The 25,976-nt window shown below is 44.7% G+C and overlaps 1 protein-coding gene across 1 annotated transcript in view; it reads left to right on the forward strand.

The window, feature by feature from the left end:
- Nucleotides 1-25,292, forward strand: part of WNT2 (Wnt family member 2) — a 44,800-nt gene extending 19,508 nt beyond the window's left edge. Inside the window, exons 4-5 of the mRNA XM_077756024.1 lie at nucleotides 5,789-6,053; nucleotides 23,834-25,292. Of these exons, the coding sequence (XP_077612150.1) occupies nucleotides 5,789-6,053; nucleotides 23,834-24,063 (495 nt within the window). The 3' untranslated portion in view covers nucleotides 24,064-25,292. The remainder of the gene's footprint in view (nucleotides 1-5,788; nucleotides 6,054-23,833) is intronic.
- The last annotated feature ends 684 nt before the right edge of the window (nucleotides 25,293-25,976 follow it).

The raw sequence follows: 25,976 nt of genomic DNA on the forward strand, positions 1-25,976 counted from the left end.
AGAGACAGAATCTGAAGCAGGCTCCAGGCTCTGAGCTGTCAGCACAGCTCAGAACCCATAAACTGGCTCGAACCCATAAACTGAGATCATGACCTGAGCCGAAGTCGGACGCTTAACTGACTGAGCCACCCAGGCGCCCCTAAAATTCTGAAAGTATTAATTTAAAAGCAAACAAATACAAAAAGCCCAGACTGTCCGGCAGCCCCTGGTATGTCCCCAGGTCCTCTGCTTTGCTACTCCCTCCTTTGCCACACAGGTAAGTCTGCAGCCCCTCTCCCCTCGCCTCACCAGCGTGTCCCCTGAGGCAGGCCCCTCCACTGCAGCATGGTCCTCTAAGAGCACTTGGCTTTTACTCCACCCCCATCTTTGATTCCCTCCAAAACAGCATGAGCCCAAACTGTTGCCTGTGGCCATTTCTTCCCAGACACCCGGATACTTTGGATACAGGTTAGGACACAAATCATAATTCAATAGTCAGCTATCCCTTTTCCTAGAAATGCAATGTGGCTCTCTGCCACGGGAGTGTCTCACCTGCTCTGGTCCCTGGTGAGTCCCGGACTCTGGGACGCTGCTGCTTCTTTCCTCCTCCAGGGCACTCCTGGCTTTGGACGTGATTCCCAGTATTCACAATTCTCCTCCGTGGCCTCCGATTAGAAGCACCTGAGACCATTGTAGCCTCGTAGCCTTGAGGCCACGCCCACCCCCACCCTAGGTTCGGTTTTATTCTGCCCAGAGAGGAGCCCATATGGGTGCCGGAAGCCATCCCCAGGTGATTTTAATGTGTGGCCGTAGCCGGAATGAGAAGCACCGCCCTGCTCTTTCCAGATGCCAGGGAACAATCCCCAGAGTCCTAGTGTTATACATACTCTGCAGACTTCAGTCCAGAGCCTGACCCTTTTTTTTTAAGTTAAAGTATAATTAACACACAATGTTATATCAGTTTCAGGTGTACAACATATTGGTGCAACAATTCTATTCTATATTGGTGCTCATGGTTAGTGTGGTCAGCACCTGTCACCATACAACATTATTACAATATTATTGACTATATTCCCCATGCTGTACTTTTCATTTCCATGACTTACAACTGGAAGTTTGTACCTCTCAATCCCCTTTACCTATCAAAGAATTTGACTCTGTCTTTCCCTCTCTTTCCAGACCATACAACCCCTCAGACTGAAGCCAGGTTGTAAAAGAGCATGTTTTCCCTTCTCTCTCTATGCATGCACCCATGTGAAGGCTTTTATAAATGGATCATACCACATATGCAATTATTTCTGCAATTTATTTTTGTCACTTGGCTTCCTTTCATTCTGTAATACTGATCTGCCTCATTATTCAAAGACAGCATAATGTTCCATTATTAAGCATATACTATAATTTGCTTAACCATTTTCCTGTTGATGTCATTTGGTCTTTTTCCGTAATATTTTGCTATTGCTGAATATGCTGCAATGAACATCCATGTGGGCATGTATCCTTCAAAGTTTGTGCAAATATTTCCAGAGTGGAATCACTGAGGTCAAAGGATACATAAATATAAAATTTTGACAGGTGTTGCAAAAATGCTTTCCATTTATCAATTTACTCTTCCACCAACAGTTTGTTAAGCTATTCCTCCAGGATACTCTTACCAACACCAAATATAATTAAGTTTTGTACTATTTGTTAATCTTATAGGCAAAAAAATCCTGTTGCCTTCTTTTAGTTTGCCTTTCTCTGATACTGGTGAAGTTGAACATCTTTTTCTATTTTTGTTGGGACTTTCTATTTTTTCTGTGGATTGTCTGTTGAATAGATTTTTGATGACTATTAGTTTGGAAGATGCACTATAATACCTCCTACTTAATCTCTCTATCTCCTTTTTCTCCATTACATAGACAATCTTATCTAGTCAATTCTTATTCAAAAGAGCAGAGGGGAAACAGTATGCATAATTCAACATTTGAGAAAAGAACAATGCAATTTATATAGGATTTTAAATGTTTTTAGAAAGAGTGCAGATCTGGGAGACATTGGCTTACCCCCTAGTTCTGCTTCTGTCTATCTGGGTACCTCTGGGGATTTTACTTTCTTCACTGAGTCCTGGTTTTCATAATTATAGATTGAGAATAATAGCCTACTTTGCCTAATTGTGGTAATTAGATAAGATAATGTGTGAACCAACTGTCACAGAGCCTGGCCTATAGTACAGTAGGGGAATAAGTGGTTATTATTACAGTGTTATAACATTTGATTATGGGAATTCTTCTAAACTAGGAAGTTCCTACATTCACTGTGAGTTTCTCAGTCCCATTCCCTATGCTTACATCAGCTACCCTCTAACTCAGGCCACTTGGCTTAGCTCTCCTTCCCTCTGCCTCTCTGGTTGAGCAGAGTTGTCCTCTTCAAAGTTAAGAGTTTGAATTTCAAGTCTGCAGACCCAGAGGTGGAGATGGCCCTGAGCTGTGATCAAGCCCTAAACAGGCTGTGTGCTAAGAGTGGAGGTGTGAGCAAACCTAGCATCAGAGAAGGTCTCACTTTCCCCCAAGGGTAACTGTCAGATGAAGCCTGTGGTTCATCCATAGTCAAGAACTGACCATGGTTCCAGTTGAAAAGCTTTCTGTTGGAAGTAACAGACCGTGGGGGCACAAACTTAATATCTTGGCTCATAAGAAGGATGGAGACAGGGCCGGGCCAAGGTGGGTTCATTCAAGCTGCTTAGCGACATCCTCCAGAACCCAGGTCTTCCCACCATCTTTCAATACCACCACCAGCAGCTTTCTGCTGGTCCTGTGTTGGCTGTGTCGTGTCCCAAGGGGGTGCTGCAGAAAGCTGTATCTGGAGACATAGAAAAGAAGCTTCTCCTCCTATGTCTCTTCTAAAGAGTGAAGAAATCTTTCTCACAAGTCTCCTTACAGATTACTCCCAACATCATATTGGCCAAAAACTGAATCAGTAGCAGGACAATGAAATTACTATTACTGATTTGGCCTGCTGTGGGTCAGAGAGAGGCCTGGCCAGTTCTGAAGCAGGTGGCTGCCCAACACCTGAATGAAACTTAGGATGGAAGAGGGGAATGGCTGTTGCACATGATGATGACGATCAACAGGGTGTACCACTGCCATGTGTGTTTATAAGGATTCATAAGATGTATGAGATCCGATTTGAAATTAATATGCAAATACTTCAGTTAATCATCTAAAATACCAACTTTGAAGTTTGTAACCTGGAAGTTTAGCATTACAAAAGGAGGACAGTAATTGTTCCTGTCATTTTTTGGAGCTAAGAGTGTTATTTATGAGTAAATAATACAGCTTTAAAAGGACTAAGCTTTGAAGAATTCCCAAGCATTTGGCATGGAGTGTTATGTGGCTCTACTGAGATCTTAGGATAGAAAACTCTTGGGCAGGTGGGACCCAAATGGGACAGTCAGGGGCCAAGGTGACCCTCGTAGGGTTGTGTCTGTGGTAGAGGCCCGCTGTTCTGATCGCCCAGTGAACCTCATACCAAACACCTGGAATATAGACATGAGGGGAGAGAGGCACATGAGGGGAGTGTGTTCCAAAAAAGGAGTTCATTCTATGACAGCCCTTAAATATCCCCAGATCCCTGTGACCTGGAGGGCCAAACTGATGACATTCCTCCTGCTCATGTTCTCTGTCTTTGCCCTTCAAGGCCAGCTCATGCTGAGGAGGACAGGTTTCAAATGTAACAGGGCACACTCCACCATTAGTGGCAAAGCGGGAAACATAGGGTGCTTCCCAGTTCCCCAACTGGGAAGGATGTGAGTGAAGTCACAACTGTAGAGCCACCATGATGTCTTGGCTCCTTTGACTCTAGAATGCTTTCTGGAGACTGACTTTCTGGAATGAAAACCTTTCTGCACAGTTGCTTAGAAAAGAAACTTAATCTGTGAAAGAGGCAAAACCAGGTTTGGGCAAAGTTACCCAGATGAGATCCTGGAGAGGCAGCCTTGAATGCTGTTGTCTGCATATGTGTTTGGGGATGGGGTGGGGAAGGGCCAGCAAGTGTACTGTAGGGAGCTCCCCCTGGGATGCATGCTGGTGCCACCGACCCACATCCCACAGCCAGACCGATTACACCAGAATCTCAGGAAGAAGGCAGTGCAGGATTGAAACTACCACATCCAAGTTCTCGGAAATATTTCTCCCAGTGTGTTACCCTAAGAATTTTGTTCATAGTACCACCTTGGATAATGTCATCAAGGGAATTCATTGTCCCCTCTACCTATGCCTTCCACCCCAGAGACATGCTGTCTTGGGGATGTGAATAGAGAGGATGGGAGCCCTCAATAGGCTGGTTTTTCCCTCTCTGCTCCAAGACTGAGCCAAGGAACAAAGGCATGGTTTTGTTGAGATCCTCAAGGCTGGCTGACCACAATGCCCTTCTGTGTGTCACGTTGTTTTGGATATCTGATGGGGGAGGCCCCTACTCATCAGTCATGATCTCCCATGAGCAACAAAAAGCTCTCTCAATATTATAATAATTTGGAAAGCTGATTGAACAAGAGATTAGTTCTGTAAGGGGGGAATGACAATGGTTAAGGCAGTGAATCATATGAAAAGGGGAACACAGGAAGGTTTTTAGTCAGAAAACATGCTCTGAGAAAATATTTTGGGGAAATCTATTCATTTGTACATCCAGAGTCTGGTTTTATACCTGTCATTCCACACCAGGCCTAGGAATGTGGGCCAGTCATCTTACTTCCCTGATCCCGAGTTTCCTCACTTGTGAAATGGGAACAGTGGTAGCTCAGGATGGCTCTGAGGACCATGGATGCTCATGACTCTCCTCACTTAGTCGAGTCAGGAAGAGATGGGCCAGGGCTGCATAACACTCACAAAATTGAGTTGGGGCTGGCACAGGTCTGCTGGCTAATCCCAAGACCAAAACAGAAACGTCTCTGGATGGTTCCAGAGTCAAACCAGAGCCCTTCCCTGTCCACAGGCTCACAGCCTACTTAAGGAGGCCATCATGCCGGGAGCCAGCTGAGATAGGCTTGTCCCATGTGCCTTTGTTCCCGTTATATAAAACAAAAACAAAAACAGAAACAAAAACAAAAACTAAAACAAAAAACAGAGCAAGCTCAGCCCTGTCATCTAAGCTGAATAATTTGGCCAGACTTGAGCGATACTCTCCCAAATATAGTGGCATTCTCAGGGTCACTGAATGGCTTTCCAGTATTTCCTAGCTCTGTTCTATACCAGCTGTGGAACTTTGGGCAAGTGCTTTAATATCCCTCAAATCTGCTCCTCCATTATCTGCAAAATAAATATGGTCCCATGGAATTATGGTGAAGGTTCAGGTCCCTGAGATAGAGTGCAGACAGCGTTAGCACAATGCCTGGAACATGGACAGAACTGTGCAAATGGTAACAATCACTACTATTGGCTTACTGAAAGAAGCAGGCTTAGCGATTACTGAGTAGTACTATATATTTTTTTAATATAATAAAACCATATTTATTTAGAAAAGAACTCTAATTCATTCTCTCACTCATCAAACTGGCCCTGTACCCTATAAAATTCAAATTACTGAGGTTCTTGTTATACTGATAGGCAAATAAGGTTCACAGTCAGGCCAGCCCCCCCACCCCGATTCTCTCCAGTACCCCACCTGCTACAGTCAGTGTGGCATGACTGAAGTGACCACCATCTTCCATTCCTGAGCCCCAGGATCCTGTGTCATCAGAGTCACTTCTCGATGGCTCCGAGGTAAGAAAAGTTGTAGCACGTGTCAGGAGCTTGAGTCTGTCTGCACTGAACTTGCCTGTCTCTTCCGGCAGGCGGTAAAGCGGTTCTTGAAACAGGAATGCAAGTGTCACGGTGTGAGTGGCTCGTGTACTCTGAGGACGTGCTGGCTGGCCATGGCCGACTTCAGAAAAACGGGCGATTACCTCTGGAGGAAGTACAACGGGGCCATCCAGGTTGTCATGAACCAGGATGGCACTGGTTTCACTGTGGCTAACAAGAGGTTTAAGAAGCCAACAAAAAATGACCTCGTGTATTTTGAGAATTCTCCAGACTATTGTATCAGGGACCGAGATGCGGGTAAGTTCAATGCACTTTATTCATGGTACCTAATTCTTTCACACTCAATACTCAACAATTTAAATGCAGTTTTGTATTTTCAGCCTGATAATTCTGTAAGTGCAGCCTGCTGCCTTCAGATCCAAAGTTCGTGTTTTTATAAGTCGTATTTAAAGTACACAGAGCTTTCCTAAGCAGCTGGAGAAATGGGTTGATAATGTGCAGGTTCTGGAGGAATGTGAACCCAAGAAAATACATGGCAAAGAGTCAAAATATGCAGATTAGCAAGATTCTTCAGCCTTGACAAAACTCTAACAGGTCGACTAATGTACACTCTGTACATCAACCCAGCATCTTTCCTGTGATCCCAGAGCCAAGAGGAATAGAGCTATGCAAGGTACCTCCCCCCCATAAATCCCACCTCGGTGACTCTGGAAGAGGGGCCCAGGGCTTTAAAGTTAGCCTGCTTTGGGGCACTTGGGTGGCTGAGTCTGTTGAGCATCTAAAACTCTTGATTTTTCTCAGACCATGATCTCACGGTCGGTTGTGAGATCAAGCCCCACTTTGAGCTCTGCACTGCGTGTGAGCCTGCTTAAGATTCTCTCTCCTTTCCCTCTGCCTCTCCCTGCTTGCACTGTCATGCTTGTGATCTCTCTCTCTCTCTCTCTGAAAAAAAAGTAAATAAATAAAATAAATAAAGTTAGCCTGTTTTGAAATCTGCCATACTTCTCACTCTCTTGCTCTTTCCAATGTGCTGAGAAGTTGCCAAATATTAGAAAGCAGAAATTTATCCCACTGGCCTGGCTGTCAGTGGGCAGTGAATGAGAGCTGTGTAAGAGGCATTTTGTGCATTAAAGCCACACCCTTCCCTTGCAGACGGCACCTTCTCTGTCTTGAACTCACTCAAAGCTCCGTCAACCTCAACATGGCTGTTCCCACCAGTGTGGTTTTATGCTGCTGTTCTCCACCTCTCACTTCTCCTGGGCAGCACTGAGCTCCAGGCTTGGCACAGTCTTTGCAAAGACTCTGATACAAAATACGAATGAGTACAAGTCTCAGTGGATAGGAGGAGATGGAGAGCCCACAGCCAACTCTGGCTCAAGCCAAATTCTCAGACTTAGTAGAAAGCAAGGGAATTCATCATCAGGAAAAACATCCCTGAATTTCAATTCTGAGTTTGTTTTTCAATCCAAAGTAATTGCAAAGGAACCAGTAAAACAGCATAGATGGCAGCCAGCTCCTAACACTAGAATGACCAAGAGGCACAATTACCAGGGAATGTCACAGGAAGTCCAGAACCTCTCCTTTGTCCCTGAGTGGCTGAATTTTCTTTCTGGTTTGATGAGCACATTCTCTACAGCATTTGGGCGGGTTTGTACATGCAGCCCATGGATTAACAAGTACTGAGCGCAAGGACCAGATGCTACACCCTACTGCATTCCTGACGTGCTTTGGGACCTCTAACAAGTCAGCCTACCTGTCAGGCCCAAGTTTCAGCCAAATCATCACAAAACCTATACTTTGATACTGGATTGTCCGAGAGGTCTGGCTCCTCTCTGCCAGCAACTAGCTGTTTAACCTCAGGCTCCTCGGACAGGACATGGGGATGATGACATATTGATCACTTTAGGAATTACAATGGATTGACTCCTGTGTGCCAGGTACTGGGCTAAGATCATTGCACACATGGTCTTATTTAATCCTTAGAGCCGCCCTATGACATCAGTGCACTGGAACCAGTTACTGAAAGAGAAAAAAAAGGGTGGCTCCTGATTGATCAACACTAACCAAGAACCAAATTCACATCTCAGCTTTTGAAATCAGATAAGCAGCCTTGAATATCATCATCCCAATTGTACAGATGAGAAAAGTGAATGACTAGCTCGAGATCTCATTGGTCTTGGAGGGAATGGATGTCTGGCTGTCTGACCTCATGGCCCGTACACCTTACCCTGACTTCACAACCCATCACTAGCTATTTCTAAAGAGGTGATAAGAAGCAAAACCCTCATTTCAAGTGTAAGAGGACCTGCTTCCCTAAGACATCTTTTCTGAGTTTTTAGGTTGAAGCAGTTTGTACAGTCAAGCAAACAGTTATTATGCTCGATGACCACTTGCTGCCTTATGGATATTATGACATAAAGACCTTACCTTGTCTTCCCCACAGAGGATATTCTAAATCTATTCCCTGATGCCTCTTCAGGATACTGTTATTCTTCCACACTTCGCTTTTTCTACTCCCAGTATTAGAACACAATTCTGTTTCTTGATTTTAAACTAGCAAATTCATCTGCAGTACCTGCCACTCATTAGCACTTGGTCTTCATTCTATCATTGATTCTCACAAAGAATCTATGAGTGAGTATGTTATTATCCCATTTTATGGGAGAAAAAAACTGGAGCTCTGACAAGCAGGTTATGGAATTTGCTCAAACTCTTAGTTCGTTAAGAGGCAGAACAGGGACTTGAATCAGAGTCTGTCCATCCTTTTAACCATTTCACTCTGCCTCCAGATGTGTCAGCCACAAGGCAACACATGGCAGGTGCTGACTTTCTGAGGGAAGTTTTATATTTATTCACTCTCAATTTATTTCTATTCTATTTTAGGCTCATTTGAGCTTATCTCATTTTTAGCTTAAAAAGATGTGAATTTGGTTCTTGTTGGTGTTGATTAACCAGGAGCCACCCTAGTTGTTGTTGTTGTTGTTGTTCTTCTTCTTCTTCTTCTTCTTCTGTCTTAAGTAGCCAGTTTCATTGTATTAAATTGGATCAGATTTCCATTAAGATTTCTATATTTGTGGCATCTGGGTGGCTCAGTCAGTCAAGCATCCAACTCTTGGTTTTGGCTCAGGTCATGATATCCCAGTAGGTGAGATCAAGCCCTGCATCAGGCTCTGTGCCACAGAGCCTGCTTGGGACTCTCTCTCTCTCTCTATCTGTCCCCCTCCCCCACACACATTCTCTCTCTCTCTCTCTCTCAAAATAAATAAACTTCAAAAAAGCTATCAAAATACTAATTACTTTTAAAAAAAGATTCCTTGAGCTATACTTGATGCCCTTTTATAGCTGAACCTAAGAAAATGCCAAAGTTATCCATATAAACTTTGCCATATTTCTTTCTAATTCTGTTGACCATCAGGTGACTGTTTTAATGAAAATACCATTCAGGTGTTGGCCATCACATAGACCAAAGTTCTGATTGTTGAAAGAGTATAGTTTTCATTGTTCATACTTGAATTCACATATAAATAGCCATCTGTATGAAATGCAGATTTTTGCTGAGAAGGTCTGCTTCAACTCACACAGCTGCTGAGTCTTGTCCTTGCCTGTGTAACCTATGGCCTTCTAAAAATTAAGCTTTCTCTGGCCATTTTCTCCTAGAAACTCAGATAGTATGCACTCTAGAAAATCCATCAAAACAGTTGTAGAATTGTTCTGGAACAGCCTCTAACATCTCTCCACAGAGGTAGGGAGATGTGATGGAATCTGAGATCTATGAGAAGGGGGAGATTCCTGCTTGTACCTCATGGTGACATTCCTTTTCTGAGTTGTGCTCCCTTCTCTTGAAAGGAAGGTGTTGGGGGTTACAGGGCTAACATCCTGTCAGTCTATATTAAAGAAGTCCCCAGAATGTGCCACGTTGCTGAGTGAGCACATCACTAAAAGACTCTCTTCCCTTCACTAAAATCATTCCACCTAAGAAAGAGCCTGTTTTCTGGTAAATGGAACTCCCACATGTTTGAAATGGGTTACCTTCACATGTATCCAGACTCTAATATAAGTCAGAATTTTGCAGTAAAATTTAAAGCAAATAATTTTTTTTCATTTTCTCTATTAAAATTGGCACTAACCTTTCCCTGGATTACATCTCATACCACTCAGTCTGCTTTGTTGTGGCCATATTGTTTTATTTTGTTTTTTAAAAATATCATACACATTTAATATTTAACTTATTGGGCACCTTCCACTTCTCAGCACTGGAAAGGTAAGGGTGCTGAGCACATTGAGTATTGTCAAGTAATAGATGCCTGTAACTGATTGACCTCACTCCTGCTCGTCAGCAACTGCTTCCTGTTCATATCAACTCATTATGTGACTGATGTGAGCCCACTTCTTCTGTCAGTATGGTTTTGTGGAATGGCTGAAGTGTACAGTCATTATTTTCCAAAGTGAGGGTCTCTTCAGAAAACTATTAAATCAGAATCTCAGGGGATTGCTGCTGAGATTCTAAATGCATTCCAAACTTAAGCACATTAAAATGGTAAATCAATGTTTTAGGCAGTCCATGATTCCTTTTTTCCCCCCTAAGTATCAGGTAAGAAGAAATCCCAGGAGATATTATATTCTTTGAAATACCTCCTCTCTTACAAAGGAAAAAAAAAAAAACTTATTTAAGGAGCTCTAGATAAGTGTCACACACAAATATCCTCCACCTGGGCTTGCCCAGTACAAGAGGGTGTTTGTTCTTCCACATGGAGGCCCTGCATTTTCACGATACTTCTTTCACTGTGAGTAAGCACATTAAAACAATTTCAGCCATCTAAGCTTTCATGGAAATTAGCTGGACAGAAATGATGATACCAGGCCTAGTGAATTTTGATGAGAAATGGAGAAGAGTGAGTCAAGATCCTGGGGTATTCTTGGGTGAAGACAAGCCCAGACCCCAGGGGGAGAAGGGTGATGAGAACATGAGTTCCTATGAGATGCAGACCCTGTGCTACACACCTTCTGGACATCTCTGAATCTTCAGGGCAGTTACCCCCATTTATAGAGAAAGGAATTAAGGCTCAGAAAAGCTACTTAACTTGCCCAAGACTGCGTGAACTATAAGTGGCAAAGGAAACAAAATAAATGAAAATCAGAAGGCCATACTTTTCTCACTAGATCTACACTTTACTTCATGAAATTTGGGGAGGAGACAGAATGTAGAGGGGAGACCTGTGTACTAAAGAGGCAGTGTGAGGACATGGAAACTCCTAATGGGATGAGGGCCCCGCAGAATGGAGAGGTGGACAGTAGTCAGACTGAAGCTTCCCTCGTGTTTGGCTCAGGTTGCCTTGAGGGCCCTTCCAATCACAAGTCCTTCAAGTTTCCAAGAGTGTTAATGTCCTCAATTGTTCCCCCCAAAATGATAAGCTCAAAAACCGATTAAGGAAGATATTCTTAGGACAACAACACAAGACATTTTCGCCTCGCCTTCAGTTGAACAAAGGGAGCGCGCTCTGATGTTCGACTGGAAGGACTCTGCTCAGATTCCAGAAGCATGCACCACGGTGTGATGCAGTGCATGTGACATTATGCAGGCCACGTTGAAGGCGAGATCTAGGGAGTGGGGCTTTCTGGGATGGCTATTCTAGCGGTTGTGTGGTTATCTGCTCTGGTTATTGCCCCAGGCGTCTGCAAATCAAAGGAGCCCTCAAGTTAGAGATAGTCCATCTCTGAGGAATGCCGCTGTCCTCTCCAGAGAAGCTGTTGCACCTAATCACGGGCCACTTTCACCCGTTATGACGTAAAAATCCTGACCTGGGCCAGAGGTCACCCTGAGGTCTCCTGTCCAACTGTAGGAAACAAGCAACCCTCCACCTCTCCTCTAGTCAAGTTCAAAAAACGGAGTTCAGCAGTTGTTTAACCTGTTGTCTACAGAAAGCCTGACACCCAGCTGATAGCTGCAGGATGGGAGTGGTGACAGCTAAGGTATCACTGTTTTTTTCTGCACAAATCATATTTGGCAAACAGCTTGGAACCCATGGAACACAATCCCAACCATGGTTTACAGACATTCACTGATCCAGACATGCCCTGTGGCGTGGCCTGGTTTGCTGAGCCTCTGTGATTGTGACCTGACCAAAAACAAGGAAGGAACGTGTCAGCCAGTAGGAATGCATGGACCTTATTTTGATATTAAATGTACAATTCCTACAGGACCTCCTAGGTCCCTCATTGCTTCATGGATCAAATATGTATTGAGCCCCTTCTGTCCGCCAGACACTATGATAAGCCTTTGGAATGTGAAGATGAGGAAGCCAGACTCGGTCCTTGGCCTCAGGCTTCATAGGCCTCCTGGTCTCTGTAGATGAGCCAGGTGGTGGGCACGCAATGGGACGCAGGCCAGATGTGGGGGTCCTCAAGCCTGGACAAGAAGGTGGCGCTTTCTTGGTTTCTGTCCACATTCCATTGCTCTTTACTAGGTCTTACTGTACATTTGTAATTTAGAAAATTAAAGAATAGGTTATTCATCCCTTTCAGCAGTGAGATTTCATTTAGAAATTCATGAATTGATATCTGAAAAGTGCTGAGACAACTAGATCAGGAGAAAATGAAATGAACAATGTATTGGTGAGGCTCATGAGTCGCCATGTTTATAGGCAATTGTTGATTACATTGTATGATTAATATTCATTACCAACCAGAGGACCATCCTTTCACAATCTTAGTGGCATGTGACACGATTAGCCTGCCCCCTGCTTCCCAAAACACAATCTCCTGATTTTCCTCCTGCCCCAATAGCTGGTCTTCCCCAATTTCAGTTGCTAGTGTCTCCTCTTCTGCTTGTAAATTTGGAAGATCTTCAGGGCCTAGGCAGGCCCTCTTCGCTTCTCCATCTGCACTTTGTCCCTGAGTGGCCTCCTCCTTTACGATGGCTTTCACTGCCTCTCAGGCCTCATCTGGGTCCTAGCCCCTGCTCAACAGTTCCTCTCGAGTTGCTCACATCACTAGGAACCTGATTCTGTTAAAACTGAATGCTTGATTTGTCCCACTTCCAAAACCTATTTTCCTCAAACTTCCTCTTCTCAGAAAATAGCAGAGCCATCCACTCCATTGGTCAAGCCAGAAACCTGCAAGTCTTTTGCTACACTGCTTTCTCACTTGCATAGGTGGCCCGTCACCAGGTCCTCCTCAAATGTATTGAGGATCTGTCTCAGAAAGCCTTGTTCCTTTTTTATTTTAATTTTTTAAGTTAATTTATTTATTTTGAGAGAGACAGGATGAGCAGAGGAGAGGCAGAGAGAAAGGGAGAGAACATCATGCAGACTCCACACTGTCCACATGGAGCCTGATGTGGGGTTTGAATCCATGAACTGTGAGATCATGACCTGAGCTAAAACCAAGAGTTGGACACTTAACCAACTGAGCCACCCAGGTGCTCCAGAAAGCCTTGTTCCTTGACTGATAGCATACACCATGAGTTTTAGTTAATTTATTTAAATATTTGTTTGTTATCTGTCTGTGGACTGGGCTCTGCTTCCATGATGGCAGAAACTCCGTCTGTTCACCACTGGATCCCAGCGCCTACCATATACACATGTGTTTAATTGAATTGAATGGCAAATTATAAACAACTTAAAATATGCTCATCATGAGCTGAAATGAAGTCTCAGTTGTGTTGGTGCAGTGTCATAGCTTAAACGACACATAATTACTAAACATTGTAATCACCCATCATTGATTATAACACCTGGCCTATGAAAATTCCCACTTAAACTTAACTGTTAAATGGAATTTTTCTCCTCATGCTCAAGTGCATTAAGGGACCATTTACAGAGTTTAAAATGTTGGCTGCCCATTTCCCTGGATAACATAAAAGTCTCAAAAGCAGCAGTAGCCTATATTGATTGCTTTTAGTTACCACCAAATACTCTGTGTGGGACTTTTTTCATTTACTACTATCAGAGGGATTACTTGTTAGTTCATCTGATTTCATTGTTAATGAAAGCAAAATACTTTTTACATCCAATATTTACTTTATGTTACAGGCATGATCTGTAAATCTGCATTGCCTTTCAGAATATAGATGTGCTGGAATTATTAAACTTTTAGGATGCACTGAAACGGGACCTCATCTGAATTAACTGACAGTAGCAATCAGATTGATTTGTGAAAACTGAAAAACAAAGCAACAAACTTTTTCTCAGAAAAAAGAAAACCCCCACAAAGATTTCATTTTCCTATTTTGAAGTCTTTGACACAATTTGTACTAACAAAACATTTACTAAATAGAAGTCCTCCTTTTTTGTAATAGAAAAAAAATCACTACCAATGACCATATTAAGATGTTACAAACAAAAGAGTGATGTTAAGGTATTTTTAAATAACACATTTGCTTCTTTCATGTAACCTTTCTCCACAAAACCTATTTTGTGCTGGTGTGATCAACTGTTCTTTAAGTCTATGTAAATCCCGTATTCCTAAGGAAAAAATCCTGGCATTACAGATTTGGTACCACCCATTGCTATTTTTTATGGATTACTGACTGGGTAGCCATAGACAAATTAACTTCTCTGGGTCTCTTAAGCTGTATATTTCACCCAGAAATTCCCAAGGTTCCTATGATTCCATAAATGAATAAGTAAATTATTAATTAATTTCACTCTAAGTCTGCAATAACAGAGCTTAAACTTGATGCCACAGACTCCCTTAAATTGTCATTTTGAATCTCTGAGATCTTTTAAATGTGTGACATTTTTTGCGTGTTTTCCTTCTGTATCAAGTGAAAACATGAGAGTGGAAAGCAGGCTGTTAGCTAGCGTACTCTTCCCATAGTGCCGCAGGGCTTGGTGAACTGTTCCCTGGAGAAGTGTGCAAGGAAAAGCTGATGTTAATTTTTAAGAAATTGTTTTTAATTTAATATTTAATGAATCCGGAATTTATATGGGGACAGCTGAGCACTGTGCAATGTATAGAAGAAACATAAGATCTAACCTCTGTCCTGGGGGAGACAAGATGTATGAGAAATCATCAAATATTTCAAAACAGCCTATGAGCCCTATTGTGTGACATGCATTTTAAGGCCTTCAGAAAGGGGTCAGGAAGGTGTGGGACAGAAACAGGGAGAGTTCTGTGGAAGGTGCTGAAGTAGGTCTGAATCTCAAAGGATGGAAAGACCTCCCATCTAATGGAGTGAGGACAGGCCAGGAGAGCAGATGAGAGTACCTCTTGTGAGGAAACAGTCTACATAACTGTGACATCAGAAAGTCACTTCATTGGGACAGTGAGGAGATAGCTTGATATCAGGGGTCCAGGTAGGGGGCTGTGGGAAATAAACTTGGCTAGACTAGGTAGTGCCAGATATAGAAAGCCTTGAAGAGTCTGATCTTGGGGCGCCTGGGTGGCTTAGTCAGTTAAGCGTCCGACTTTCACTTAGGTCATGATCTCATGGTTCGTGGGTTCGAGCCCCGCGTCGGGCTCTGTGCTGACTGCCAGCACAGAGCCTGGGGCCTGTTTCGGAGTCTGTGTCTCCCTCTCTCTCTGACCCTCCCCTGCTCATGCTGTCTCTCCCTCTCTCCTAGAAATAAATAAAAATATTAAAAAAAAAAAAAAGAAGAGTCTGATCTTAACTTTAATTCCACGATAGGATTTGCTAATTTCATGGGATACGGCACATTTTTTGTGCCAGGTAAGCTTTTCCTGCTTATTAAACAAACCTTGAATAAAATCATCTGCAATAAGTGGAGATATTGTCTTTCCTAGTTTTAGTTTTGCAATTCTTACCACACGAGGGGCAAGCTGTGCCGGTAGATGAATGTGCGGTCTTTAACATTTGCTCTAACATTCTTTTCTTCCCTCGATAAATCTGTGTCATTAATGACAACATGTAAGTCAACCAGAGGAGAAACAGCCGATTGGATGATGGGCTTAAGTGAATCTTGCTTTATGTCCTAATGGTCAACATATGGGCTTCTGTCAGCCTGGAGTGGCAGGAATTTCCAAAGACACAGGCCCATCCGCAGAGAAAGCACTGGAGAGAGCGCCCTTCCTCCAGGTCCCAGAGGTGTAGGTCTGGGAACTATTAGCAAAAGCTCTGCGTCCTCCTCTGCTGTCAGGAAGATGCATGTCGGTGGAGACAGAAATGTTTTTGCACTGGGAACCCTGACTCCGTTATTAATTTTATAGCTCTGGGGAAGGGATGCTCGATTCTGTAAAGTTACCTCGGCATTGCCCCACCCAAACTGTGTTCTCTGGTCCCAAACTTATGTGATTTAGAAACTCTGATTCTTTATGCTCCTTCCACTCCCCCCCCCGCCCCCCCCACATATGTGTGCACTGTGCAGGGTAAGGACAACACCAGGGAGGAGAAAGGCAGATCTAGCTGGAACTCACACCTTCCCATGGCATAGACATTACAGACCGCCTGGATCTTATGGATACTGAGTCTAGAAAGATGATCTCCTAACAGTGTGGTGTGAAGGTGATGGAAGAAGGCTGGGCTCGCTGAGCCTGAGTCTTCCATACTCCGTCTGGAAACTAGGGTCTATACCCCAGCGGGCCATACATCTGAGCACATTTCACAAACTTAAATGTAAGGGAGTCAGGAAAAAGAGCTTCTGACCTGCAATATATCTTAAGGGAACTGAGTAAAACAAAGTGCAATAAGAGATAACATTATAAAGCAATATGGATGCTTTTTAAAATAAATAAATGTGAAGCATCTAACTGTGTATTTATCCTCTTAACATATCAATTTGGGAAACTAATGATAGAGCCATTACTCAAAATATTTTTAAAATTTCCTTTGAAGTATTGTAGAGCCAGCCATACATACCTTTGTAGATACTGTATGATGCAAACAATTGGCCTATACATATCAGTCTGGCTTTTGGAAATGTCTCAGTGAATCTTCGAGTAAAGTCTGAGGGAGAGTTATGTGAGTGATCAGGCTAAGATATGCCATTTGGGGTTAGATGCAAATTGATGCTATTGGCTTTCCTGAACCAGAAAGTTCTGCTTAGCAACAGTTGTTCTCAGTGTTTGCAGCCACGGCCCCATCAATGACATATATTAAAACCACCTTAAGGACACATACATGTTTTGGAGATGTGCATGTTGGTATTGTGAAGAAATTAGTCTCATTCTCTCAAAAAGGTAACAGGAATTCCACAGGAGTATCAGTGCATGAAAAATGCAATGTAAGCTCTAACATCATGTTAACTAGCTTAAGTAGTGTTTTCATTCTCACACAACTGTAGGTGTCTAAAGTGTCTACGGCATATCATATGCTGGAGAAAAAGTCCCTCCCCAAAAGTTTACATGTTGGGACCTTTGCAAGTCCTTCATTTGATAAAATAATGAAGGGGAAAAGGAGGAAGGAAGGATGTTAACACTCTGCTCTTGTACCCCTATCTGTGAGCCTCCTTCCTGGGACCCGGAAGGGCTCTGGGATCGAGCTTTCTGCCAGACGTCACTGTCTCTGCCAGTTCAGAGCTTCAACTCTGGAGTCACACAAACCTTGCTTCAAATTCTGACCTGCCACCTGCTAGTTGTGTGATCATGGGCAAGTTGCTTACCCTTCTCCATTTCCTCATTTCCAAAATGGTGCTAACAATACCTACTTTATATGCTTACAAGAATTAAATGAGATAATATAGGCAAAATGCTTATCACAGGGACTAGCCCATGTTAGTGCTCCATAAATAATGGCTCCGATTATGAACAGAAAGAAGATGAAAAAGAGGGCAGAGTGGAGGGTGAAAGAAGAATGAGGAGAAGAGAGGAAAAAGGAAAGGATGCATGGGCTTCAGGCTTACAAGTGTAGCTGGCTTTCTTAACCCAGGAGTTCCTGTTGTGGTCCAGGCAGGGATGAGTCACTCATTAGTGAAGGACTTGGTATATTATTGGGGGGGAAAAAACCCTAAGAGTGTATATCTCAGATATTTAGAACTAAACAAGCAGGAAGATCATAAAAATCGGAGGGTCTCTTTTATAAAGAGCACATGCACGTACACACATTTATAGCCTTGATTTTTGTCTTTCATGGTAAGAATAATGGTGGTGTTTTGGAAAGGGTAATGGGAGGTCCCTAAGATAGTATAGCCCTACTGCTATCAGTAATGATGAGGTTTTATTATAAGTCCAGTAAAAGCAAGCAATACCAGCAAATTTTGTATAGATGCAGCACTCTTAAATATGCCTTTCAGGGCTTTGATTAAATGGCCCTATGTTCTGCTCAAATGACAGCGAGTGTCAAAATTGCCCTCCTGCCCTACAGTCCATCATTAAATCTAGTTAGGTCCAAACCCCAAAGCAGGGCCAATTTGTGGTCCATCGTCCCACAGCCTCATCCTCTCCTCAGATGACAGAGCCTGGCCTGTACCTCTCAGCGGGCACATTCCTGGGGGCCACGGGTACCTTGCAGGGGCCATCATTCCTCCAGGCTGTGACCTCACCACTGTTCTCACATCAGTGGCTCTCAACCTTCAAAAACCCCTCTCATCTCCCTTCTTCTCGGCCCTCATTATGCCCTGTTTGGGCGACCAGTGGTATTAATTCAGATTAATGGTGTTTTCCAGCATTCTGTAACTGAACACTGAACTACTGAGATCCCAATGCCAAGTGTTTGTTTCCTTTACTGAAACCACTTCTCAGTCAAGCTCTTGTCTGTGGCCATTGCTTTGACTGCTTCTCTCAGAGTTTGGATGGTGTTGGGGTCCCTTCACTGAGCAATCCTTCTGTTCAGACAGGGCTGGGTTCAGTTTTTTGCATCTGGGGGACAAAACACCCTGACCATCACTGAAGCTGAGTCAGATCACAGCTCAAGACCTTCTTAGACTTCAGGCCACTGGGGAAATGTCACCGAGTTTGATGTCAGTAAAAAGCTCTCTGTCTGAGTCAAGACTGAAACACTTCACCTTGTCCTAGCACCCCACCCCCACCCCCGCACCTCACAGCACCAAGGGGGGAGAGAAAATTCCAGTTGCATGCATTCCTATTTTGATGACTGCATGTTGGCGGAAGGGAAGAATGCTTAGCAGTGTGCAGGGCTTACTGACAAAACAAAAAGCTGAAAATTCAAAATCATATCTGGGGGCGGGGCAGGTGAGAGGGCTCCTCACACCCCCTGGGGGTCTCATTTATACCATGGCTTCAGCTGCCACCTCTGAGGTAAAGACTTCCTCACCTGAATCTCCATCCTGACTTCTCTCCAGAGTCCCGGAATGTATTTCCACTGAACATTTCTACCTGGATGACGCACTATCGGAGCAAACGCAATGTGTTGAAAACAGAAGTCCATATCTCGGCTCAAAGCCTGCCCCTTCCCAGGTGCTCCCACCCCAGAGGTCAGCAGCATAAGCCCAGTCACTCAAGCCGGAAGCCTGGGAGCACTCCTGACCCTCATCTCCTGTGTCCTGTCGGTCCTGCCTCCTTGATATCCTCCCAAGCCCATTAACCTCTCCCACCCCTCCCCCACCTCTGCCACTGTCCTTGTCTGGCCACCATGTGCCCTGACCAGGGCACTTCACTGCTATCTAACTTGGCTCCTTGACTTCACCCCGGCCCCCTTCAGTTCATCCAACCCCAGCACCCGCAGTAAGCCTTCTGAAACGTAAACCCACCATGTCCCCCTATTGTGTAAAAACTCTCAGTCACATTCCGTTATCATTGGGTTGAAAGTTTTAACACCGTGGGGCAGCTGGGTGGCTCAGCGTCCGACTTCAGCTCAGGTCATGATCTTGTGATTCGAGCCCCGCCTCAGACTCTGTGCAGACTCAGAGCCTGGAGCCTGCTTCGGATTCTGTGTCTCCCTCTCTCTCCGCCCCTCCCCCACTCATACTCTCTCTCTCTCTCTCTCTCTCTCTCTCTCTCTCTCTCGAAAATAAATAAACATTGAAAAACCTTTTTAAAAAGTTTTAACACCTAGGGGCATCTGAGTGGCTCAGTCAGTTAAGCATCCAACACTTGATTACAGTGCAGGTCATGAGATTGAGACCTGCATTGGGCTCTGTGCTGAGTGTGGAGCCTGCTTGGGATTCTCTCTCCCCACTTCTCTCTCTGCCCCTCCCCTTCTCGTGTACACACACATTCACTCTCTCTCTCTTTCTCTCTCTCTCTCCGTATTACACAAGGTCTTCCAGGTCTCGGCTTCTACCCGTCTCTCTAGCCTCACCTCTTGCCACTCTCCCCTTGGAATGCTGCATTCTAGCCACGCTAAGCACCTTTCTGCTCCTCACATATCAGAGCCTTGCTGGTTTTCTGGTTTTGCATACGTGGACTCCTCCCTCTTCTTGTTACTGGAACATAAAACACATACAGAAAAGCACGCGTCACATGTACAGCTCAGGGAATTGTCTAAAACAAACAAACCCATATAATCTAAGCCCAGAGTAAGACCTGAAGAAGACTGATATCCCAGAAGACTCCTTCCTGCTACTTTCCACTATTCCCCAAGGGAGAGTACTACCCTGACTTCTAATGGCATACATCGGTTTTTCCTGCTTTTGTAGTTGATGTAAATGAAAACCTACTAAATTGTGTCAGCTGTCTACTATGGCATAACAAACCACCAACAAACTGCACAGCCTAAAATAACCTTAAAGTCCCACCTTGGGCCTCATCGCTCCTTGCAGCCATGCTCTTCTGTCTGCTTTGTCACCAAGCTTCTTGAAAACTCCCCACCCCACACTCAGTGCCCGTCTGCCCACTCACTCCATGATCCGTCGCTCCATCGTGTCTTTCTGCTGAAGCAGCTCTCAGCAGAGGACCCCAGTTACCTCCTTCACGCTGAGCCCAGTCAACAATTGTCAGTCTTTTCCAATGTGACTCCCCTCCCGACTTGGTAAGTCACCAAGTCCTAGTGATTCTCTCTCTTTAATCCATCTTGCATGTGTCCTACCTCTTTCCAGTCATTATCTCCTGCCTGGACTAATCCCATTGCATGAAGGATACCTCCCTGCTCCAAGAAGCTGTTTCAGACTTCTCATTCCCACATGTTTGGATTAAAAATCTGGACAGGCTCACCACTCACCATGGAATAAAACCCAAACTGCAGCCAGACAGGAAGGCTTTAAACCTGTGCCCCAACTCCCTTTCCATGCTCTTTGCCTAACACACACCTGCGCTGCAGCTCCGCTGGCTCCGCACGGGCTCGTGAGCATGCCGCAGAGGCTGCTGGGAGGCTCTCTCCTACCTGCAATGTCTTGTCTCATGTTCCCTCCAGAGCTTCTACTGATGCTCCTCTATGTCCTATCTCTGATGCCACCTCTTAAAACTATACTGTTAACAGCTCCTTTTCTGATCCTGTGTGCTACTGATATTAATAGTATCATTATGATATGTTTGGCTCACTCCCTCTGGAACATCCACTCCTCACAGCAGGATCTTCATTTTGTTCCCTGATAGATCCAAGTTCCCACAACTGTGCCGAGCACATAGTAGGAACTCTGTAAACACTTGCTAAGTGAGTAGAAGGTTAGCATTAATTGAGCGTTTATTATGCCAGGTGCTTTCATGCATGATCTCATTCCCTCCGACCACAGCCCTGTGAGGGAGGAGCTGTCTTTATTCCAGTCTTTCAAGGGAAGAAATGGAAGCCTGATAAGATTACATAATTTGCCCAAGGCCACTAAGCTGATAGATGGCAAAGCTAGAACTTAAACTCTGATGTGTCCCAGCTCTAAATAACCTTATTCTACCATCCTGAGCTTTGTCTGCAGTGGTGTGTTGCACAAAACCCTACTGTGGGTTACAGGAGCTCTTCAGCAAATGGAATATTTGAAGTAGTGGAGAGAACTCTTTATGTATTTATCTCTTCAATATATTAGGGATTGCCAGACACTAGGAATAGGAAGTGGATTCTAATTATTTTATTTCCCCACCACGACCACCCAAAACTCTACACAGCCCACGGCAGTGTCTTACACGTCTGCATTCATTAAATGTTTGCTGAATCAAATGACGGGTATGCTGTGAAGCAGGACTTGGCAGTAAGTCCCTTCTGCACAGGCAGTGATTTTGAGTACTATCCTGAATCCAGCCCCAGCTGCCGCCTCTTTTAACTCTGTGCTTCTTCAGCACGATAGAGGCTCACGGCCATCCTTGGCTGACCCCTTCTTCCACCCTGACCCCGGCCCTTTGCCAACCTTCCTGTCATCATGAAATCCCCTGCCTATCTTCCTGCTGTCAGAGGCGTGATCATGCACGGCAAGTTGTGCCCACCCCTCTCCTCTGCTCGACCCCACGCCCTGCCTGAACCTGGCTGCTTCCCGGGCCATTCTTGACAGGCAGGGCAACATGACATTTCTGTGGATATTTGGAGCACAGCTTGGACTGTGATAAACAGAGAGTCACGAGACACTGCAGGAGGTATGAAGTGGGAGAAATTCCTTGTTAAATGATGGAGGAACTGAAAATGAATGAAGTCACTATGTTTCATTCTGATGTACTTTTTTTTAAATAAAGAGTTTAGGGTGCCCGGGTGGCTCAGTCAGTTGAGCTTCTGACTTCAGCTCAAGTCATGATCTTGCGGTCTGTGGGTTCAAGTCCTGCGTTGGGCTCTGTGCTTACAGCTCAGAGCCTCAAGCCTGCTTCAGATTCTATGTCTCCCTCTTTTTCTGCCCCTCCCCCACTTATGCTTAGTCTCTCTCTCTCAAAAATAAAGCATTAAAAACATTAAGAAAAAGACTTTAACTTGTTTAGGTTTGTCAATTATTTAGGATTGTTGATTGCAAGTAACAGAAATTGGAGTGGTTTAAGCTGAAGGGAGAAATTTATTAAAAGGATGCAGAATCTCTAAGAACCCAAAGGTTAGAATGCAGCCGAGCTTCAGGGACAAATGGAAGTGACTCTGGGGAAACAGTCCAGGATCTGGGCAGCATCCACTTTCCACATCTTGTCTTGCTGTCTCTGTACCTCTGCCTCTTTCTTATCTCTCTGAAGACCTCCGCTGGTCCATATACTTCATCATGGTACATGGCTGCCAATGACTACTGAGTCTATATTAGGCAAGACTGCCTGCCTATCTCCTTCAAACCCCCAAATCCCTGGGGAAATCTACCAGATTGGTAAATCTACCAGATTGGTCCCCACCCCTATTCTGATCACCTGCCACCAGCAGAGCTGGGTCATGTTGTTCAACATGTCTGCCAAGTGCCTGTTTCTGTGCCCAAGATAGAAGCAGAAAGGATCATCATAGGTGGAGCAAACTCCACAAATGTCCACTGCACTTTGTTCTTTCTATTGTTCGATAACGCTCTTGTAAAAGACTTCTGGGTGCTTCCCCAGGAATAGAACAGATTAAAAGGCTTCCTATCTTTAAGAGTCTTTTTCAGAAACAAAGATGAATTGCCAGTTAGGAAATCTCACCCTAATGATTAAGACAACAACGTTCCACTGGTAATTCCTAACAGGTTTTTATGCCAGTTCTGTTCACTGAAGGCCTAGAATCCTAGCTTCAACCGAAAGCCCTACACACAACTAGATGGCCACCTGGATGGCATCTCTAAAGGTAAACTAGGCCAGGCATTGTTCCCTCCTCAAGATCTTACACAAATAGTGCCCACAGCTCCCCTGTGGCAACCAGCATTCTCTTCTCATTCTGAAAAGGCAGTGTAGTCAGGTCTGGGTAGGTAGAATCCCCTTTGGGGGTTCCACACCCTGACAAATGCAGAGAGCACTAACCTGGGTCACTGCTTCCTTGATGTGGTTTGAGGTCAGGAGAGAGGGAGCTAGGTTAGAGCCTTCTTTTAATCTGGACTTGCCCATTCAGCGATCCATCAATCTGAGGCTGGGTAAAGAGAAAGTGAAAAGTTTATCCAACTCAGAAGTGGGAGCACCTGAGTTAAAAGTTGTCCAAGGTAGGTCCAAAACTTCGTGTCCATCTTTCCTGTGCTTGGTCCTCTGGGGTTCGCCTCACATGCCACAGCTGGCCCCTAGGGATGACAGATGCTGCCCGGGCCAGAGAACAGGTGGTACAGCCCCGGGCTGTGGTGAGGGAGGCCAGGGCCGCTCTGGAGGGTAGATTCTCCTCTTCCTGAGGCATATCGTATTCCACCCACACCTTTGCAGTGACACCTCTCTCGCTTGTATTCCAGGCTCCTTGGGTACAGCAGGCCGTGTATGCAACCTGACTTCCCGGGGCATGGACAGCTGTGAGGTCATGTGCTGCGGGAGAGGCTACGACACCTCCCACATCACCCGGATGACCAAGTGCGAGTGTAAGTTCCACTGGTGCTGTGCCGTGCGCTGTCAGGACTGTCTGGAGGCCCTGGACGTGCACACATGCAAGGCCCCTAAGAGCGTCGACTGGGCGGCTCCCACATGACCCCAGAGGAGGTCGCCATTCACCTTCCCTCCTACAAGGACTCCATTGGATCTGCAAGGACACTGGGCCTTTGGGTTTTCTCGGAGAGATATTTCCTAAGGCATGTGACCTTTGTTTCAACAAAAGTCCTTCTTCTTCCCCAGAGGGGGCCCCAGGACTGGGGCCACATGTTGTGCACAAAGCATGCCTTATTCTCTCCGCCTTTGAGCATTCTGGGGCACATCTCCTCCTGGTCAGGACAGACTGCTAGGAGGGGAGGGGCCAGCCACACCCTGTCTCCACCCACTTAGATGTTTCCTCTTTCCAGAGGGGCTAGCCAGAGGGGAAAAGAATGTCCCAAAGGAGCTTTCTTTGTGTCTCCCAATAAATGCTCATAGTTAAGAAATTCCTTACTTCTCTCAGGAGGGTAAAGACAGCAGGACCAACTGCCACTGAATTAACTTCAAATTCTGAAAAGACCAAGCAAGGCTTTTGCCTGATCAAGTGATTTTCACAGCCACCATGTCCAGGGGTAATTGATAGTTGCCCAGAGAAAGATGGCTTTCGATGAACTTTAGGTTTAAAATGCATATTTTTCAAAGCATTCATTGCCATATTGAAATTTGATGTGACAAGATGGGACTGTTATCCTTTGGTACAGTTTTGGAATCTTTACAATAGCAAGAGCCTCAGAAAGTCATTGTTTTGCATTACTGTCACCTTAATATAAAGAAGCTTTAGGGATCTCATTTAGGATCTGACGGGAATTTAAAAGAAAGAATGATGATCTGGCAGTATTCTGACCTACCAGGGGAAGATGGAGGAGAATAACAGCAAACGAAAATCAGAAAACATGTCTGTACAGATAGGGAGAAAAGGAGAAATAAAATTTCTATCTGGTGTGGTGTATGTGACCCATGGAATTCTGTAGCTGAAATCGCCTTGGGAATGATAACTTCCGGGGTGACAAGACTAGGGAACCAACATGCTGACAGAGAGGTTTCCAGAGGTAAGTCATGACTACAAGGCCTTCACCATGAGCAGAGGCCCAAAAGAGGCCAGCCACGTGTGCCAAGGAGCATCAGCTTATACCCATCGCCCTTCAAGCACATTTTAAAGACCCGTCATATTTAATTGTGTTCATCTGAGACTGACAAGATGACAAGGTAACCATAGCTACAAGCAAATGACACATAGCCTTGTTTATAAAGTTGGTAAACCTAGTATATTATATTGAAACAAATAGTAATTTGGAGACTCTAAGGGACCCCACTGTAATTATGGGAACATCAGTGTGCAGATTGTGGCCAGCTTCTGCTATGAGCCGAAAGATGACATCCAGACTAAAAGGAGAGGCTGCCACTCCACTTTGTATATTAAGTGAAAGAAAGGTGAAATATCTGAAGTTACTTCTCGTCCGCTCAGTACAATTAGGTTCTGGTTGCAAATACGGTCTCTTCACTGAGCTACATTAACAGGCTGCTTCATTCTATGTATCTGGTGTCACATTGATGTTTGCTCATTCGTCCATAGCCTGGCCTTTGGTTTCTCCATCCTTGCTCTGCAGCAGTTTAGACTGCGGCTCACAGACACCAACCTGCTGATGTGCTTGGTCATAATCAATACTTGCCTCCTCACCCTCGTAAAAATGACAGAATTTATCTCCTTTCTCTCGCTCTTCAGAATTAGTCATCTGATTTTGCCAAAATAGTTCTTTCCTCTTTGCATTCTATGAATTCAGAACCAGGAAGGGCAGAGCGTGACAGAGTTGCTCAGGGCTCAGCATGGGCCTTCAGTGGGTTGTGGGAGGGCCGGGCAGGTGGGCTCAGTCCTAGTTACACTGAAGCTGTCTGTAAACACCCTCCTGGGGGCGTGGGCCTTCAATGGCAGTGCCACAGCCACCAGCCCTTCTGCCCGCTGGATGAAGTATGGAA

Source organism: Crocuta crocuta, unplaced genomic scaffold (genome assembly GCF_008692635.1).
Source record: "Crocuta crocuta isolate KB4526 unplaced genomic scaffold, BGI_CrCroc_1.0 scaffold452, whole genome shotgun sequence".
Taxonomy (NCBI): domain Eukaryota; kingdom Metazoa; phylum Chordata; class Mammalia; order Carnivora; family Hyaenidae; genus Crocuta; species Crocuta crocuta.